The sequence below is a fragment of the Musa acuminata genome, chromosome BXJ1-11, assembly GCF_036884655.1.
Source record: "Musa acuminata AAA Group cultivar baxijiao chromosome BXJ1-11, Cavendish_Baxijiao_AAA, whole genome shotgun sequence".
Classification (NCBI taxonomy): Eukaryota; Viridiplantae; Streptophyta; class Magnoliopsida; order Zingiberales; family Musaceae; genus Musa; species Musa acuminata.
The window spans coordinates 20,532,771-20,552,500 of record NC_088337.1 but is presented as its reverse complement, the minus strand read 5'-3'; the positions used below and the strand labels follow the sequence as shown (position 1 = coordinate 20,552,500).

At 36.2% G+C, this 19,730-nt stretch overlaps 1 protein-coding gene across 2 annotated transcripts; it reads left to right on the top strand.

The window, feature by feature from the left end:
- Nucleotides 1-632: 632 nt before the first annotated feature.
- On the top strand, nt 633-4,135 carry LOC135597254 (GEM-like protein 1). 2 transcript variants are annotated; one of them, XR_010481163.1, is made up of 5 exons: nt 633-901; nt 974-1,075; nt 1,943-2,214; nt 3,169-3,279; nt 3,721-3,958. XR_010481163.1 is itself a non-coding variant. In XM_065089963.1 (4 exons), the coding sequence occupies exons 1-4, from the start codon at nt 706-708 to the stop codon at nt 3,895-3,897; spliced, it is 747 nt and encodes a 248-aa protein (XP_064946035.1). In that variant the 5' UTR covers nt 633-705; the 3' UTR covers nt 3,898-4,135. The 2 variants fall into 2 exon arrangements, 1 of the variants encoding a protein (XP_064946035.1); XM_065089963.1 differs by lacking the exon at nt 3,169-3,279 and having other exon boundaries at nt 3,721-4,135.
- Nucleotides 4,136-19,730: the final 15,595 nt, after the last annotated feature.

Below are 19,730 nucleotides of genomic sequence, written 5' to 3'. Positions count from 1 at the left end.
AGAGAGAGAGAGAGAGAGGGGAATTGGTGGGATGCCGCTCTCCTTTTAATTATTACACGTCGTGGTCGCCCTTTCAACATAACGATCGACACGATACCATCATCCGACTTATACGTCTCGTTTTATATCCCTGCCGTTTTATTCATTGCTTAGCCACCGTGAAGAGATGGATTGGGATCCTCTTCAATTTGTACTTTGAACTGGGAACTCCGTCTCTCCAATCTCAACCGGAAAGATGTCAAACGTCATATATCAACCATCCGATCAACTGTGGTCACTGATCCAGCCTCTGTGTCGCTGACGGCTGTGATTTGGGAAAAGGAGGAGTGCTGGTTCAGATATGAGAAGTGTAAATTCAAACTAATGTGACATGGAGATGATCCGAAAACCTCCATGCCGCATCGACAACCTAAAAATGGATCCCCTTCAATTTGTAATTTGAATTGAAATGCTCCATTTCTCCGATCCCTACCGTCTATCTATTAAAACCAAAATCTCAACCGTTTAATGATCTGCCCTACCGGATCCATCATGTTTCTACTGACGGCTGTGATTTATGAAGTGGAGGAATAGATGGTTGAGATGTGATGATTGGATAATCGTATATTTGTTACTTGGAGAGTATGCCAACGAAATCCCCTTGGCGAAGCAGAACCCGTCTTATATCGAACACAGGATCGGAAGTGCTTCTGACGCGACCTCGCGATGGATCCCGCCGCCGATCACGCCGACGCGAAGAAACCCGACGCCGATCGTTCCGTCGACTATGCCCCTTACCCCACGCTCACCGCCGAGGACGTCGCGCCCCCTCCGCCGCCCTCGGCTGCCGTCGGGCCCCGCGATATCACCTCCTTGCCGCCGGAGCACAACCCTTACGTCACTTCCTCTCCCGCTCCCAAGAGTATGTGTCCTCTCGGCTACTGGGATCATGAGTCTTTGTTGTTTGATCCCCTTATCTTCTCTTCGGTGGTAGATACGATGGATACGGTGCGGGATGTGCTCGGGAAGTTTGGGAAGAAGGTCAGTGAAGCAGCGAAGAAGACCGAGGATCTTGCCGGGGATGTTTGGCAGCACTGTAAGTTCAGCTTCTATCTTACTTATGTGTAAAAAAAGGGATCCTTCTGGCTTTCCATCAATGATTTGCGCAGTTCTATCAAGGAATTTGGCTATTAGTTGAGATTACAGGGAAAGTTGGATGTAGTTTCTCTAAATTTCTACCTGTTACAATTGGTGATATGGAAACTTCTTTAAATTAAAGTATGGTTAGTCTATAGTTGGGGCTAATTGATGGAAAGTGGTTTATCTTTATAGTATTTGATTTGAGGCTGCCATATATACAGAGATAGGATGCGGTGCTATGTTGAAGCTGCAATTTTGGATGAAACCATGTAGATTTAAGGGATTTTCTCGATCTAATTGCATAGTATGAATTTGAGGATGGAGACCTGCGAGGATTATACATTAGAGTTAGTTTTGTTCATTACATATTTGAGGATTTGTGGTGATTTCTTCAAATTTTAATGACAATATAGTTGGACACTGCAGTAAGATTTAGTAAGATACCCTGGTTTTTGACGAGGGGGTAAATTTAACAACCTTATTGACCATAAAATCATTGAAGAGTATAGGTCAGCATATGTTAAAAAAGGTGCTCTGATGCTTCATTGAAATAATAAATCATCTAATTATAAGAAGAAATTTAGCTACTTCAAACTATTAAAAGGTTTCTACTGAAGTTTAGCTACTGAAATGCTGTATAAATTAGATATATTGACTTTTTAATATGAATTGGTCATGGTTTTTTATGCATGATTGGAGTTATGAGCCAGCAACATTTCCTGCAGTTACTTGGTCTGTGTATATTTTCTTTTAGTTGCCCTAGGCGGTTGTGGAAGAAACTCTGTGACATCATTATTGATCCACGTGCGCTTTCTTGTCTCAGTGAAGACAGGGCCTAGTGTTGCAGATGCAGCCATTGGTAGGATATCTCAGACATCCAAAGTCATAGCTGAAGGAGGTTATGAAAAGATATTTCAACAAACTTTCGAGATTCTTCCTGAAGAGAAACTTAAGAAGTCATATGCTTGCTATTTGTCAACATCTGCTGGTCCTGTTATGGGCATCTTGTATCTCTCGACTGCCAAACTTGCATTTTGTAGTGATAATCCTCTCTCATATAAAGTTGGAGATAAAACTGAATGGAGCTATTATAAGGTACCTTCATTTTCACTCCTTTTCCAGCAGTGAACAATGTTTGTTAAGCTAAAAAAATGTGCTTAATGGAACCCTAATTTTCCATACTAGATGATGAATTATCACATTATCAGGAAACCAGATTTTCTTGATCATGTGGTGTTTGCACTTATGTGATATATGCTTCTGTGATATCGTATTATCTATAGATTTCAGTTGAACATTTTCTTTAGTTTATCAAGTTCACTCACAGGAATGTTTATATGCATGACAGTTTATTGTGAATTCATCAATTTGTTTCTATTCACACCATGTATTTAAGGGTATCAGTGGGATACATGGAATGAGGAGGCTCTTCTGTTTATGTTATATTCTTCTGTTTATGTTATATTATTTCTCTTTATTTTTGTAAACTAAACAGAAAAGTTAGAGACAATAATTTTTGTCCTTTAGAGGTCACCCATAAATCAAAATAAGGCCTCTGTTGGAAGACTATCCTTCAGAATTGGAAGCTTTCTAGTATACCTATTTGAAATTCTGGCAAATGTATCTCTCTATTTTGAACATAGGTAAACTTGAAATTTATTCGTATGCTTAGCTTAGATGACTCAGATGCCAAGCTTATGTGGTATCAATTTCTACATCTTTCATTGTTTTGGCATACCTCAAAGGACTGATATGATTAAGCTGAGATATTATTGTGTTAAATTTGAACATTACTTCACATATCTTTCTAGGATTCCTTCAAGTAGAATATTCTTTGGTTATATATGCCATTTACTAGAAGAAATTCATGTGCCCAACCAGTTGTCGAAGTTTTTCGGTAACTGATTCATGAAATTTGAGTCACCATTGCCATGATTTTGTTAAACATTTCAACTTCAACCATACTAGTATTGAAATTCTATTAGTAGGAATTCCTTGAGATCAGTAACTGTGTAACTAGGTGCACTAACAGCATTATAATCTCCATAGGTATTTGAACAAGGAATTATCTCCAGTAGGGCTGACCATTAAGGCTATGTTGAGGAACTTGGCTACATAGTAAATTGGCTACTGGCGAGTTTGCAAGCAAGGGTTTGTCAGGTCTGCAGGAATGCTTTACCTTCATATGTAACTGGGCTCACTTCCACAAAATTTGACCACTGATTGGAGATAACCACCATACGAGAACTATAAATCATAAGCTCATTCCTCTATAATAAAACAACAAAATAAAAAAGAAAAGAAGAATATTGTTGAGAATTGTAGACAATAAGGGCTTCTTATGACATACATCAATCATTTTTGTGGTTGATTTTGAAGAAACAATCTGTTCTAAGTAATTAAGAGATCTAAATCTTGTTCACTAAGCATTTAGTCTCTTCTGATTAATCAGACAATTTGTATCGTAGATTGTCTTGCACTTGCTCATTTGTGTAATCTCAATTTGTGCATTTTTTTTATGTTAACTTTTGTGCTGCTGGGACCCTAACACAAGAATTACTTTTGGAGATTAATGTTGCTTTTTTCTTGAAATCAAAATAGGTGGCAATTCCTCTTCATCAGTTAAGATCAGTTAATCCCGCAGCAAGCAGAGCAAATACAGGAGAAAAATATATACAGGTCGTGTCCGTTGACAACCATGAGTTCTGGTTCATGGGGTTTGTTAACTATGATAGTGCCGTGAGAATTCTACAGGAAGCTGTGCAAGATGCACATTAACCCTGCAGATGTTTTTATAATTGGACCTGGGACTTTATCAATGTCTTTGTGTTCTTGTATAGTTTGTATGGAGTGAAACTTATGTTGGTTGCTCAGATGTTCTCTTTGATTGATGTTCTTATAGATGTTCATTGTGGCATATGTGGGAAGTAGATAATACATGTGTGCTTGTTATAAAATCAAGATATGTACATTGTTGAAGTTGTTCCAATATGATGTGGTATGTTATATGGGTTGATATTGAGAATAAAACAGGTAGCTTAATGTCCTGCGTGCAATGATATAATGGGTTAAATACAAATTATTTTTTGTAGCTAGCTACATGTAGCATTTTGATTTCTAACACCTTAAAATGTTATATTAGTATCTTTAAAATTAAGAAAGTAAAATATTTGTATTCATTTACTTTAATGATATCAATTTTCTAATGAAAATATGAAAATAAAAAATAAAAAGATAATTTTAATGTTTTAATTGGTGGTGACGGACGACGTTATCATTGAGGATCATAACTCCCTGTCGATAAAGAGAGTGGCGATGAGAGATAAGGATCGCTTTGTCACTGTTCTTCTCATAACGATCTTCATCTTTTGTCACTGTTCTTCTCATAAACTAACGATGTTAAGATAAATAGATCTAAATATTTTACCTTCATAACTATAATGATTCAAATATAATTTTTTAAAGTGTAAGAATTATGATAGTAAAAGTAATTAACAATAATGGAGAATCTATAATTAGCCAGGGTATAAGCCCTATATTAAGAAACTTACCAAAACTTGCATGTGAAAATGCCACATTGGTTTGGTAGCCTTAAAAATGTTTGCGGTAGAACTCTTGCAAAGCTGCAATAAATGGAAGAGAGAATGAACATTTGTATGGTGTTATTACATAACATCATAGTTTCTTAAACACAAGAAAACACAGTTTGCCATCTTTTATCCAACTCTTTGTTTCCTTCGAGAGCCTCTTTTTTTCTTCCCCTACCAGAAATTATCCAAACGACAATAAAATTTATGTTTCCTTATGATAAAAAATTTAAGAATTTTTTGAGAAATTATTTGCATTCTTTTTAAGTTTATTTTTTTTCTTTCATTCTTGTTTTAAGAACTTTTTAAGCTTTATAGTAAGAAGTTCAAATTCATCATCACTTGAGCTTTCGCTCGAGTGGCCTTCATTTATTCTAAGTATCAAATCCTTCCTATTATTTGGAAGATCATTCTCAAGCTTTTCATGAGCATTACAAGTCATCTCATAGGTCATTAACGATCCGATAAGTTCTTTAAGTTGAAAAGTATTCAAATCTTTAACCTCTTAAATGACAATTACTTTAGGATCCTAAGTTTTAGAAAGAGATGATAAAATTTTATCAACAAGTTCAAAATTCGAAAAACATTTGCTAAGAGATTTTAAACTATTGACGACATTCGTAAAGCTGGTGTATATGTCAACAATAGTTTCGCTCAGTTTTATTCCAAACAACTCGAAATCATGCATCAAACGATTAATTTTTGAATTTTTTACTCTACTAGTGTATTCGTATGTGATTTCAAGTATATACCAAATATCAAAAGTCGTTTCATAAGTAGAAACACTATTAAACTCATTTTTATCTAAAGCTCAAAATAGAATATTCATAGCTCTAGCATTTAAAGAAAACGTTTTCTTCTCTAAATCTTTCCATTCATTCATTAGAGTAGAAGACTTTTAAAATTCGTTTTCAATGATATTCCATAAGTTTAAACCCATAGAAACCAAGAAAACTCTCATTCCAGTTTTCTAATAAATGTAGTCCGTCCCATTGAACATAGGAGGACTAACGATAGAAAAATCTTCTTGAAATCCAAAAAGAACTATTTCTCTTGGGTGTTAAACCAAATAAGAAATAACATATATATATATATACATATACATATATATATATATACATATATATATATATGTATATATATATACATACATATATATATATATATATACATATATATTTATATACATATATATATACATATATATTTATATACATATATATATATATATATACATATATATACATATATATATATATACATATATATATATATATATATATTGTGATATTTAGCGACTATCTTTTAAGGTTGATATGTGGAATGAGAATCAGATTTTGATTTGATTCTCATTCCACAGATCAGATTTTGATTTGATTTAACTCTATCTCTATGGTCTAGTTAGTAGTAGTATGCTACTTGGAACTCTTCCAGTATACTACTCCGCCATTCAAGGTTTACACATATCCCGAATTTAATTTTCTGTCATCGATATCGGAATGAAAACTCAAGTCCGTGTACATACGTAGTCCATTCGACTATAAGTTATATGCAACTTGTGAGAGTTGCCTGTTAGGACCGTTTTGTTTGGTTCAGCCCATATGTGGGCTTGGACAATTGAGCCTATTGAGCTCAAATCACTAATTAAAGTCAGAAATTAAAAAGAGAGAGAGATAGGGTTTGGTGCAGCGTGTGTGTGTGCATAGTGGAAGCATGCAGCGTGCGGGTGCGCAGTGAACGCGTGCGACGGTGTGGAGAGAAAAGAGGAGAGAGAAATAGAGAGAGAAAGTAAGGTTTCTGAGTTTTCTGCTTGACGATCGGTGGCTAAACAAATTTTATACGAAGAATCCTTGCAGTAAGCTTTACAATCCTAATGGTGTTGATTGACATTTTACTCTCTTTGAAGTACTTTCCTACTATATCCACTTTGTGAGACCTAGAATTCTGAGATCCACCCTATGTGATGAAGATATGCTATTTTTGAGCCAAGATCTATGATCTTGATGTTGTTATGATCCTTTAGTTATTCTAGAGAAGACCTATTGTAAACCTGTTATCATTACTATTGATTGTGGAAGTTTGAGGTGGATTACGGTCCGTGATTTTTTCCACATTGGGTTTTCCATGTTAAAAAGATTTGGTCTTGATTTTTTGCTCTATTGTTTATGCTGTGCTGATTGATATTTTCATTTGGATATCAAGTTGGTATTTTGATGAAGAACCCATTTTGATACACAAAGAGGGAAAAAAATATTCCGCTTCAACAGGTTTTTCCCAACAAGTGGTATTAGAGCAACAAGTTGTTTGGTGCTAGTTTTCTTATGTGATTGAAATGAAGTCTGATGGTATGATTAAATTGAACTCATCAAATTATTCAACTTGGAGGCGTATGATGGAAGATTTGCTTTATTGCAAAGATTTGTATAAGCCTATCAAGGTTAAAGATAAACATTCTACTGTGAACTATGAAGAATTAGGAAGTTCAACATAGAAAAGCTATTGTCTATATTAGAAGATGGATGGATATAAACTTACATGAGCATATTTCTGATGAAACCAGAGCTGATATTGTTTGGCAAAGGTTAGAAAACCTTTTTGCGAAAAAGACAGTGAGAAATAGAATTTCTCTCCTCAAAAGGCTTGTAAATTTGAAGTATAAAGATGGTGGTAACATTGTTGAGCATATAAGCCTATTTCAGAGTCTTGCAAATAAGTTGGTTGCTCTGAAAATTAATATAGATGATGAGATGCAAGGATTACTACTTCTCAGCTCTTTACTAGAAAGTTGGGAAACATATGTGGTGACAATTAGCAACTCCACGCCAGAGAGAATTCTAACTATATATATGGTTAAAGACAATTTGCTAAATGAAGATGCCAGAAGGAAAGAACAGGGTGAATCTTCTTCTGGGGCATTTGTTACTGAAAAACAAGAAAGACGTGGAAGAAGTCATAGCAGAAATCCACATGGTTATAGAGAAAGATCTAAGTCTAGAAGAGATATCAAATGTTTTCACTGTAACAGGCTAGGTCACATGAAGAAAGAATGTAGGTTTTGGAAGCGAGAACAAAATGAAATGAAGAAAAATGAGAAAGAGACCAATATAGTTGCTACTAAAGGTAATATCACTATTATCTGTGATGAAGGTTGTGTTACTCTTGTAGCTCAGGACAGTAATTGGGTAATTGACTCTGGTGCTTTATTTCATGTTACTTCTTATGGTGATTTCTTTAGATCTTACACTGCTGGTGATTTTGGTAATGTCATAATGGGAAATAGTGGTACATCTAAGATTGTGGGTATTGGAGATATTTGCTTGGAGACCAGTATTGGAAGCAAATTAATACTTAAAGATGTAAGGCATGTTCCAGATATTTATCTTAACTTGATATCTATAGGTAGACTTGATGATGAGGGCTTTGCACACTATTTTGGTGAAAGCAAATGAAAACTCACTAAAGGTTCTCTAATTGTGGCAAGAGGAAAGAAACTTAACTCTTTTTATGTCATAGAAGCTAAGCTACACAAAGGAGAGATTAATGCAATTCAAAAAGGTGAAAGTATAGATCTTTGGCATAAGAGACTTCAAACTCTTGCTAGAAAGCAGTTCTTACCAGAGTTGTAAGGTACATCTCTTAAATCTTGTGATCATTGCTTAGTTGGAAAAACACATAGAGTTGCATTTCATACATATCCATCATCTAGAAGATCAGATATTATTGATTTAGTTCATATTGATGTTTGTACTATGTAAACTAGAACTCTTGGAGGTGCTCTTTATTTTGTTACTTTTATTGATGACCATTCTAGAAAAGTGTGGGCTTTTGCGTTGAAATCTAAAGACCAGGTACTCGATGTTTTCAAGGAGTTTCATATCAGTGTTGAAAGAGAAATTGACAGAAAACTAAAGTGTATTCGATCAGATAATGATGGCGAGTACAGGGGTCCTTTTGAGAATTATTGCAGGTTCCATGGTATTAGGCTTGAGAAAATAGTTCCTAAAACTCCTCAACAGAACGGTGTGGTAGAAATGATGAACAGAACCATTGAAGAAAGGATTAGGTATATGCTTTCCCATGCCAAGTTACTAAAGTCATTTTGGGGGGAGGCTATGAGAACTACAGTTGATCTGATAAATCTTTCTTCATCAGTTCCTCTGAAAGGTGATGTTCTAGAGAGAGTATGGAGAGGAAAAGATATATCTTATAATCACTTAAGAGTCTTTGGGTGTAAAGCATTTGTTCATATTCCCAAAGATAAGAGGTCCAAGCTTGATAGTAAAGCAAAAGCATGTATCTTCTTAGGATATGGTCATGAAGAGTTTGGGTATATATTATGAGATCTAGTGAACAAAAAGATTATTAGAAGCAGAGATGTTATGTTTCTTGAAGACCAATTGTTTGATGATGGTGATAATATTAAGAAGCCAGAAACCTCTGTTTATATTCCTTAGAGTTTGGGTCCAGTTCCTTCACCTATAGTTCATGATGATCATGGGGGAGATGAACAAGAAGATTGTGGTGAGAATACCAGTGATGATACACCTACAATTATGATGCTGAACCAACTGAACAGGCACCTCCACCACCAGTTGAGATTCCATTGAGAAGATCCACTAGAGAGCGACAACCATCTACTAGATATCCTCCACATGAGTATGTTATGCTTACTGATGGGGGAGAGCCAGAAACTTACCAAGAAGCTATTCTACATGAGAATAAGAATGAGTGGGTTAAAGTCATGCAAGAAGAGATGAGATCCTTGCTTGAGAACCACACATATAACTTAGTAAAATTTCTTAAAGCGAAGAAAGCTCCCAAGAATAAGTGGGTTTATAAATTAAAGATTGAAAATAATAGCTCACAACAAAGATACAAGGCACGACTAGTTGTGAAAGGATTCAGTCAGAAGAAAGGTATTGACTTTGAAGAAATATTTTCTCCAGTTGTGAAAATGTCCTCTATCCAAGTTGTTCTTGGTTTGGCTACCCGCTTGAATTTAGAAGTTGAGCAACTTGATGTAAAAATAGCATTTCTTCATGATGACTTAGAAGAAAAAATTTACATGGAGCAACTAGAAGGTTTCAAAGTCAAAAGAAAAGAATATATGGTGTATAAGTTTAGGAAAAGCTTATATGGACTCAAATAGTCACCTAGATAGTGGTATAAGAAGTTTGATTCCTTTATGATGAGCCAAGGGTATGATAGAACCATATCTGATCATTGTGTGTTTATGAAGAAATTTTCAGATGATGATTTTATTATTTTACTGCTATATGTTGATGATATGCTGATTGTTGGTCATGCTGTTGGAAAAATTGGAAAGCTTAAAAGAGAGTTAAGTAAGTCTTTTGCCATGAAAGACTTGGGATCGGTGAAGCAAATACTTGGCATGGAGATTCTTCATGATAGGAAGAAAAGAAAGATTTGGCTATCTCAGGAGACTTACATTGAAAAGGTTCTTGAAAGATTCAACATGAGTAAAGCCAAAGCAGTTTGTTCTCCACTTGTAGGTCATTTCAAGCTTAGTTCAAAACAATGTCCTACAAGTGAGAAAGAAAAAGAAGAAATGTCCAGAGTGCCTTAGTCATCTGCAGTAGGCAGTTTGATGTATGTTATGATTTGTACTAGGCCGGATATAGCTCATGCAATTGGAGTTGTCAGTTGATTTCTCTCTAATCCTGGAAAGGAACATTGGGCAGCAGTGAAATGGATATTAAGATATCTAAGAGGTACTTCCATGTTATGTTTATGTTTTGGTAATGATAAACTTGTGTTAGAAGGGTACACAGATGCAGACATGACAGGTGATACTAATTCCAGGAAGTCTACTTCGGGATTCTTGATGACATTTCCAAGAGGAGCAATCTCTTGGCGGTCTAAGTTATAGAAGTGTGTTGCTCTATCAACCACAGAAGCAGAATACATAGCAATTATTGAAGCCTGCAAGGAAGCTTTATGGATGAAAAAGTTTCTACAGGAATTGGGCTTGAAACAGGAAGCATATACTGTTTACTGTGACAGTTAGAGTGCCATTCACCTCTCCAAGAATTCAACATACCATTCTAGGTCTAAGCATATTAATGTGAGATATCACTGGATTCGTGATGTGCTTGAGATGAAAGAATTACAGTTGGAAAAAGTGTATACTAATGAGAATGAGTTAGATATGTTGACAAAGTCTTTGCCTAAGGAGAAGCTTGAAGCATGTAGGCGAAGAGCGGGCTTAGTACAGCCCACCATATGAGCTGGAGGGGGAGAATTGTTGGGTCCAGCCCATATTTGGGCTTGTACAATTAGGCCTATTGAGCCCAAATCACTAATTGAAGGTAGAAATTAAAAAGAGAGAGAGATAGGGTTTGGTGCAGCGTGTGTGTGTATAGTGGAAGTGTGCAGCGTGTGGGTGCGCAGTGAACACGTGCGGCAGCGTGCAGAGAAAAGAGGAGAGAGAAATAGAGAGAGAAAGTATGATTTCTGAGTTTTCTACTTGACGATCTGTGACCAAACGTTGTTAGTTTTGACCCAAATTTTATACGGAGAATCTTTGCAGTAAGCTTTACAATCCTAATGGTGTTGATCTATATTTTACCTTCTCTGAGGTACTTTCCTACTATATCCACTTTATGAGACCTAGAATTCTGAGATCCACCCTATGTGATGAAGATATGCTATTCTTGAGCCAAGATCTATGATCTTGATGTTATTGTGATCCTTTAGTTATTCTAGAGAAGACCTATTGTAAACATGTTATCATTACTATTGATAGTGGAAGTTTGAGGTGGACTACGGTCCCGTGGTTTTTCCCACATTGGGTTTTCCACGTTAAAAAGATTTGGTCTCACTGTGTGATTGATTTTTTGCTCTATTGTTTATGCTATGCTGATTGATATTTTCATTTGGATATCAAGTTGATATTTTGATGAAGAACCCATTTTGATACACAAAGAGGAAAAATAATATTTCACTTAAACAGGTTTTTTCCCAACACGTTTCTACACTAAGAGGGGGTAAATTAGTGCTTTCGTAAACTTTCGATGGTTTAGAAAATTTTATTCGATAAAGCCTATATCAAAAAGATGTTTAAACATAGAGTGTAAGCAAAAGTAGTAGGAAGTTAAATCAATTAGCAACAATAGTAAATAGCAAGGAAAAAAGCACACCAAATTTATAGTGGTTCAATCGATGTGGCCTACGTCTACTCCCGATTTCTCTTCCGTCGAGGCTACCGGCTTCCACTAATAATCTTTTCTCAATGGACAAAGATCAACTACTCTTTTATAACTCTTTTCTCCTTTTGATAGGCTCGTAAGAGAACCTTTACACCCATTTTTTATAAGGAAATCCTCACACACCTCCCTTAGATCAACTTTTAAGCTCAAAGAGGAGGGAACACAATGTTTTGGCAAAGTTTTCTCAGTTTTTTCCTTAAGAATTCTTGATCCTTTCTTGTTGCCCAAGTAGGGTATTTATAGGCCCTAAATTGTTTAAAAAATGGAGCCAAAAATTTAAATTTTTAGGTCTTCTGGGTATAAGAATACCACCGCTTGCATTGGGCGGTACTACCGCCTGCCAGTCTGACATTAGGCGATACCATGGCCCAGTCTAGTAGTACCACCACCTAACACACTGACATTGGGTAGTATCACCACTCAATTTGGTGGTACCACCACTTAACAGTATTGAAAACTAGGCTTTTGACTTTTTTAACTCATCGGTGGTTCCACTGCTAGTTTGGCAGTGCCACCGCCAGTTTAGCGGTGCCACCGCTTGACCTAACTTTTGGGGCCCATCCTCTTAGACCAAAATAGTTCCAATTTAAGCCCAATTGGCTTTTAATTGAGTTAGCATGATGATAAAACTCTAAGGTCTTATCGTAAAAGAAAGAAGAGAAAAGAGATAATCACTTCGAGGGGATCAGACTCCTTGATCACTTCAAGGGGATCGACCTCCTACTGTTTGTCAAAAGACTAAATAATATTTCCTTGATTGCCCAAAAGAAATAGTTACATCCCTATTTAGAGAGTTCCGACTCTAACTATACTAAATAGACTCAATAAATATTATTTAAAAGCTCAAAAAATAAAAAGATCCTAACAATTTCTCCTTCAATTTGTCCTTGTCCTCAAGGTTGAGCAGTATTAAATTCTGAAAACTTCTCTTTTAGTGCTCTATAGGACTCCCAAGTAGCATCTTCCTTTGGTAAGTTTGCCTATTACACCAGCACTTCAGTCATAGGATGTCTGCGGTACATTAAAACTAGTTGATCAAGTATGACTTGTGGTTAAGCTTGAACTTCCCCAGTAGTAGAGGTGTCTGGCAAATGGTGCTACACTATTTCATCTTCACCCAGCTTCCTCTTAAGGTATGAAACATGAAAAACTAGATGTATTTTAGAGCTAGCAGGCAAATCTAAATAGTAGACAACCAATCCAATATGCTCTAATTGTTAGAAACGAGTTGACACTAAGAGGGAGGGGGTTGAATTAGTGTAGTGGTAAAAAAGTCGATTTCGAAAGCCTTCGTATGATAAAAATCGGTTTCTACTTAAATTATTTGTTTCACATTGAATAAGTAGAGAAGAAAAGGTTGGGAAATTTGCAATGTAGTAAAGTTGAATGCAGTAAAGAGAATTTGTAGTAAGGAAAAAATACACTGAAATTTAAAGTGGTTCGATCATCATGGCCTATATCCACTCATGATTCCTCTTCTGTCGAGGCCACCGATATTCACTAACGGTCTTCCTTTAATAGGCAAAGATCAACCTCTTTCTTACAACTATATTCTCCTTTTGCAGGATCATGAGAGAACCTTAAACCCCCACTATCTCCTCTATAAACAAAAATCACACTTTAGACTAGAGGAGGTGAACTCTCAAGATTGCAATAGAATTTTTCATTGTTTTTGTTCTCAGTTCTTGTATGTATTAACTAAGGATGAGAGGGATATTTATAAGCCTCAAGTGGATTTAAACTTAGAGCCTAAAAAGATCTCATCCCGAGTTTCCCTAGTCCTGGCGGTACCACCGCCCAATCTGGTAGTACCATCGCTTGGAAGACTGTGTCTAGGCAGTACCATTGCCTGATAGTTTCGAAGACTGAGTATTGGCGGTACCACTGCCTGACATAGTCTCGGAGACTGTGCCATGACGGTTCCATCTGTTGGGTCACTGTTTGTGCCTTTTCACTTGACCCAACACAACCCAAACTTGGGCCCAATTGGTCCCTAATTGAGTTGATCTAATTACATTCTAAAGCGACTCAATTAGACTCTAAACTAACTCGATCTAGATATAATCGATTACAAGCAAATCCTATGTTATCCGGCATGTCATTGGTTCTTCTGGCGCTTCATTCGATCCTTTGGTGCATTGTCCTCTCCTTTAGCATATTGCCCAATTAGCATATTGTCTTCTCGCAACTTTTGATCTCCTTGGTGCAATGTCTGATCTTCTTGGCCTAATGCCCGAATTTACGAGTCGAAGTCTTCTGTCGACACATCGACCGATCCTCCGGCCCGACGTCTAATCTTCTAACATGTTTGCTCTGGCCCAATGTCTGATTCCTCCTACTTTAATTGATTTGCCTTTTTTGATCGAAGCTAGTCCTACGTCACTTAAACACACATTAGACGATAAACTCATTAATTGATTTTATTATCAAAATCTGAGATTCAACAATCTCCCCATTTTTTATGATGACAACCAATTAATGACGGAGTTTAAACTAAACTCTCCCTATCAATATGCCATATTGATAGAACATTGAATTCAGGTTGAATTCAAGTCGAAGTAATATTTCATCATGAATATATGCAACATAAAATCATGCATAATCGAATTTTCAATACATCATTTCATGCATGATAGGCCTCAAGTGGATTCAAACGTGGAGCCTAAAAAGATCCCATCCAAGGTTTCCCAAGTCCTAGCAGTACCATTGCTTATGTTGGGCGGTACCATCACCTGATAGTCTCGAGACTGAGTTTGGGAAGTACACCACCCAGACCAGCGGTACCACTGCCTAATATAGTCTCAGAGACTATGCCACGATGGTTCCACCTGTTGGATCATTGTTTGGGCCTTTTAACTTAGCCCATCACAACCCAAACTTAGGCCCAATTGGCCCTTAATTGAGTTGTATAATTATGTTATAAACTAACTTAATTAGACTCTAAACTAACTCGATCTAGACATAATCGATTACAAGCAAATCCTATGTTGTCCGACATGTCATTGGTTCTTCTGGTGCTTCGTCCGATCCTTTGGCGCATCATCCTCTTATTCGATGTATTGCACAATCAGCATGTTGTCTTCTCGCAACTTCTGATCTCCTTGGCATAATGTCAGATCTTCTTGGCCCGATGCCCAAATTCACGGACCGAAGCCTTCTGCCAACACATCGACCGATCCTCCGACCCGATGTCCAATTTTCTAGCATGTTTGTTCCGACCCAATGTCTAATTCCTCCTGCTTTAATCAATTTGTCTTTTCTGATTGAAGTTAGTCCTGTGTCACTTAAACACATATTAGATGACAAACTCATCAATTGATTTCATCATCAAAATCCGAGATTCGACACTAATACCTTATAAGACCCAAAAAATTGAGGAGACAACTTCATTGAAGATCAAACCTTTATGGAAGTTTGCTTGTAGGGTTGAAGATGAAGGAAAACCCAATCACCCACAATAAATTCTCGTTCACTTCGGTGTTTGTGAGCTTATTGTTTCATTCTTGCTTGTGCGGCTATGAGGTTATCCTTTAAAAGTTGAATAATCTTATTTCTATCCATCAATTCCTTGTCTCTTTGATCAACTTTAGAAGAACCAGGTATATATTTTGTAATTGTAGGTGGGGGTTGACCATAAACTACTTCAAAGGGAGTCATTTTAATAGAAGAATAATAAGAGGTATTATATCACCACTCTGCCTAGGGAAGCAATTTAATCTATTTGTTCGGCTTGTCACTGGTAAAGCATCTGAGGTAATTTTCTAGGCACCTATTTACTATTAGGATCGGAGCGGCACTAAGAAGGGGGGGTGAATTAGTGCAACGGTAAAGTATGATAAACTTTCGACGATTTAAACACTTTCGAAAACTTCGTACGATAAAAGCAACGTTTCATTTGAAACCATTTCGATTGCATTTTAACTTGAAGGTAGTAAGCTATTGAAGGGGTTTGCAGTAAGGTAATAGTAGGAAGTAAATGCAAACCAGAGAAGACGGTAGTTTATAGTGGTTCGGTCAATCGTGACCTACATCCACTCCTCCGATTCCTCTTCCGTCGAGGCCACCGGCATCTACTAATGATCTTCCTTTACTAGGCGAAGATCAACCTCCTTCTTACACCCCTCTTACAACCTCTTACAAGTGGTTCACCCTTTTACAAAGAATTCAATGAAAAGAAAGGAGGTGAACACTCAAGCTATTGAAAACAAGACTTTTCCTAAAGCTTTTCTCAACTTCTAGCTTCTTAAAAGGTTGTGCTCTCAGCTGAGAATTGAGAGGTATTTATAGGCCCCAAGAGGATTCAAATTTGGGCTCCAAATTTTGAATTCTCTTGGGTTTCCGAGGCCGGCGGTGCCACCGCCTGTCAGTGTCTAACATTGACAGTGTACTGGCAGTGCCACCACCGGACCTCTCGGGTGCTGGGCGGTGCCACCGCTTAGTCTAGCGGTGCCATCACTCAGTTCTCGGGTTCTGGGCGGTGCCACCGCCAAATCTGGTGGTGCCACCGCCTACACCAATTCAGCTCACTGGTTGAGCTCCAAAACTTAGCCCAAACCAGTCCGAACTCGGGCCCAATTGGCTCCTACTTGGGTTATAAGATTAACACCTAATCCTAACCCTAATTAATATACTAACTATGAATTTAAAGACATTTTCTAAGCTATTACAAAGTCCGTAAGTCAAGACTTCTTCTGGCGAGCTTCCGACGAACTTTCGACGGTCTTCCGATAAACTCTCGGAAACCATTCTGCGGACTCCCGGCAAGCTCCTAGACTTCACGATTTGATCTTGGCGAGTTCCGATGAGCTTCTTTGGCAAGCTCCGATCTTTCTTGGTGAGCTCCGCGAACTTCCCACGAACCTTCCGGCGAGCTTCCGAAAAACCCTTCGGCAAGCTCCCTACTCATTCTCGGCTAGTTCCGGCAGCATTCCCGACGAACCTTCGGACTTCCATCGAACTCTCGAACTCCCAACTAATCCTTCGCGCTTGACTCCGACACTTTATTTTGCTTTATATCTTCATCGTTATCGTAGTTAATCCTGCACACACAAGCGAAAACTCTACTCCGATTTAGACAATTATTACAATGCGAATTGACATTCTGTTGCCCGGCAGGTCATTGGTTGGTGCTTTGTCCGATTCATCAGCGCATCGTCCTCTCTAGCGGCTTGTTGCCCAATCGGCGGTTGACCTCCACAACCCCAATATCCTTGGCGCAATTCCACTCTCCTTGGCCCGATGCCCGACGTTCGAAGCCTTCTACCGTCCAATATCCTGACGTGATCTCCTTCGGCGCACCGTCAATTCCTCCTGCGTTAACTGTCTAATCCTGATCGAGTAGACCTGCATCACTCAAAATACAATTTAAATCATAAACACATATCAAGTGGTTTCATCATCAAAATACGAGATTCAACAATCTCCCCCTTTTTGATGATGACAACCACTTGATGATGGAGTTAACCTTAACTCCTGGAGTTTAAACAAACTCCCCCTATCAATATGGCTTATTGATAGAAACTCTTGGATTCAAGAATCCAAGCAACATGTCATCATAAACTTATGCATAACATGTCATGTCATCGTACTTCTCCCCCTTTGTCATCAACAAAAAGGAGAAGTTCCTACTCTTATGTGTTTAAAGATAAAAAGTTCCATACATTGCATGAAATACATAGTATCAAATTTTATTATCATGCAATCTAGCAATTAAAGATGTGTAAGTTTAGCATGTTTGCTTTTCTTGAGATAACAACTAATTGCTTCTCTTTAGACTACAAGCTAGCAATTTTCATGATATGCAAGTTGCAAGCTAGCAAATTTTTGCTTCCTTTGCAATGTTTGAGCTAGCAATTTTGCTTCCGTAACAGGTTAGCATGTTTTGTATTTTGAGATAGGCAAGATAGTGATGTTCAAGAAGACAACTTTTGCTTCTTGAAATAAGCAAGTTAGTAATCTTTGCTACTTAAGATAGACAAGCTAGCAATCAAGTTTTTGTATCTTCTTAACTTGTGCAAGCTAGCTATCTCCCCCTTTGTCATTGTCAAAAAGTAGGGAAGACCCTTTACATCAATTATAACAAAGGTAAGTATCAATCTTATTTGTGCATCATCATATTTTCAAATTAGATTATGCACATTTTCAAAAACCTTATATTCATTCATGCACGATATTGAATAAATCGATCAACATTATGAGGATATCAAACATGATACTAAAATTTTTAACTATTTATCAACATTTTGATCATGATACCAAACATTCATCATTTAGAGTATTCATGATACAAAACATTAAATCAATATTTATAATACATCATTTTAGCAACAACTCATAGTATTTTAAATCATGATTTACATCATATGTAATACATCACATCATAATTAGAATGTACAAGTATTGTATACATCATTTCAAATCATAAATGTTTCATATCATGATGGTATCAATTTGTCAAATTATATCATACCATGCATGATCAAAACTTCTCCCCATTTGTATTTCATACATAATTTCACTTCATCACATTAGGAGTATCAAGAGGAATTAATTGGGCGATGAGATAAATATTTCACGAATACATGGAATTGTATAAAAAATCATATCATAAGTGTTTCATACATTCATATCATCACACGAAGGAGTATAACCAAAAATTAATGATGAGATATTACTTTATGAATATAATAAAATTCAAATAGCATATCGTGGTTTAATAGAATTAGTCTTCCTTTTGGTGAATAGCAAAAAGAATAGTAGGAGAGTAAGATCTCAATTCATGCACATCAAATATTCAATCATCAAAATCATGATTCATCTAGAAAATTCTCCTCTTTAAATATTCAAAGAGAGAATCATGATGAATATTCTCAGTTTACATAAAGTTTCAAAACATAATTATCAAGATCATGAATACTAAAGGACTATGAAACATTTCGACCAATCTCCTTTTAAATAGAAAACAATCTTGATTCATAAAGGATTTCATGTTATAAATTTCAAGAGATCAAGATCGTGATTTTGATAAAAAATTATTCAAATTTAAATCATCAAAATCATTATCAAAATCCAAGAGATTCACAAAGATGATACAAATGGATTCATCAAAATCAACAAGATTGAGCAAAATAATTTTCAAGAATGTTTTCCTCTTTTCGATTGTTTCAGAACATATGATTTTGTTTCATTTATGCCAAATAAAAACATGTATCATGTTTAAAACCGAAAGAGTAAGATTTATTACAACAAAGATCAATAAGGTACTTTCATTATGGTAAAAATCAATAATTCATAAATCGTAAGATTCATCATGCATAATTTCGAAATTTATTAAGCATGATCAATATGCATGACACTAAAACATGGTTTCAAAATGTTTAATGTTTTTATTACATAATTTCATCATTATGCATCATTATATATAACTTTACAATGTCATGCATAAAATCATCAAATCATAGTATTAAAATATTAATATTTTTATTACAACTTTATGCATCATTAAGCATACAATTGTCAAGCATGACACTTCACTATTTCATATAAGCATACCTATTTCATTTATGTCAAATCAAAACATACATCATTTTATTTTAAAGCCACTTTTATGTCAAATCAAAAAATGCACCATTAAGCATGATCATTATGCATTACTTCAAATCAAACATGATTTCATTTATTTTTAAAATATTTATTATTGTAGAGTATATAAGCCAAAGAAACTATTAAACATAAAGTATATTCATCAATGATGGTTTTATTGAGTATAAAGTATTTTCAACCAAAATCATTTATT

Bases quoted from the DNA above. Each gene is read 5' to 3' on its own strand.
- LOC135597254 (XM_065089963.1), top strand. From the start codon at position 706: ATGGATCCCGCCGCCGATCACGCCGACGCGAAGAAACCCGACGCCGAT. The intron at 902-973 runs GTATGTGTCCTC...CTTCGGTGGTAG, and splicing joins TTCCTCTCCCGCTCCCAAGA to ATACGATGGATACGGTGCGG. The intron at 2,215-3,720 runs GTACCTTCATTT...AAATCAAAATAG, and splicing joins CTGAATGGAGCTATTATAAG to GTGGCAATTCCTCTTCATCA.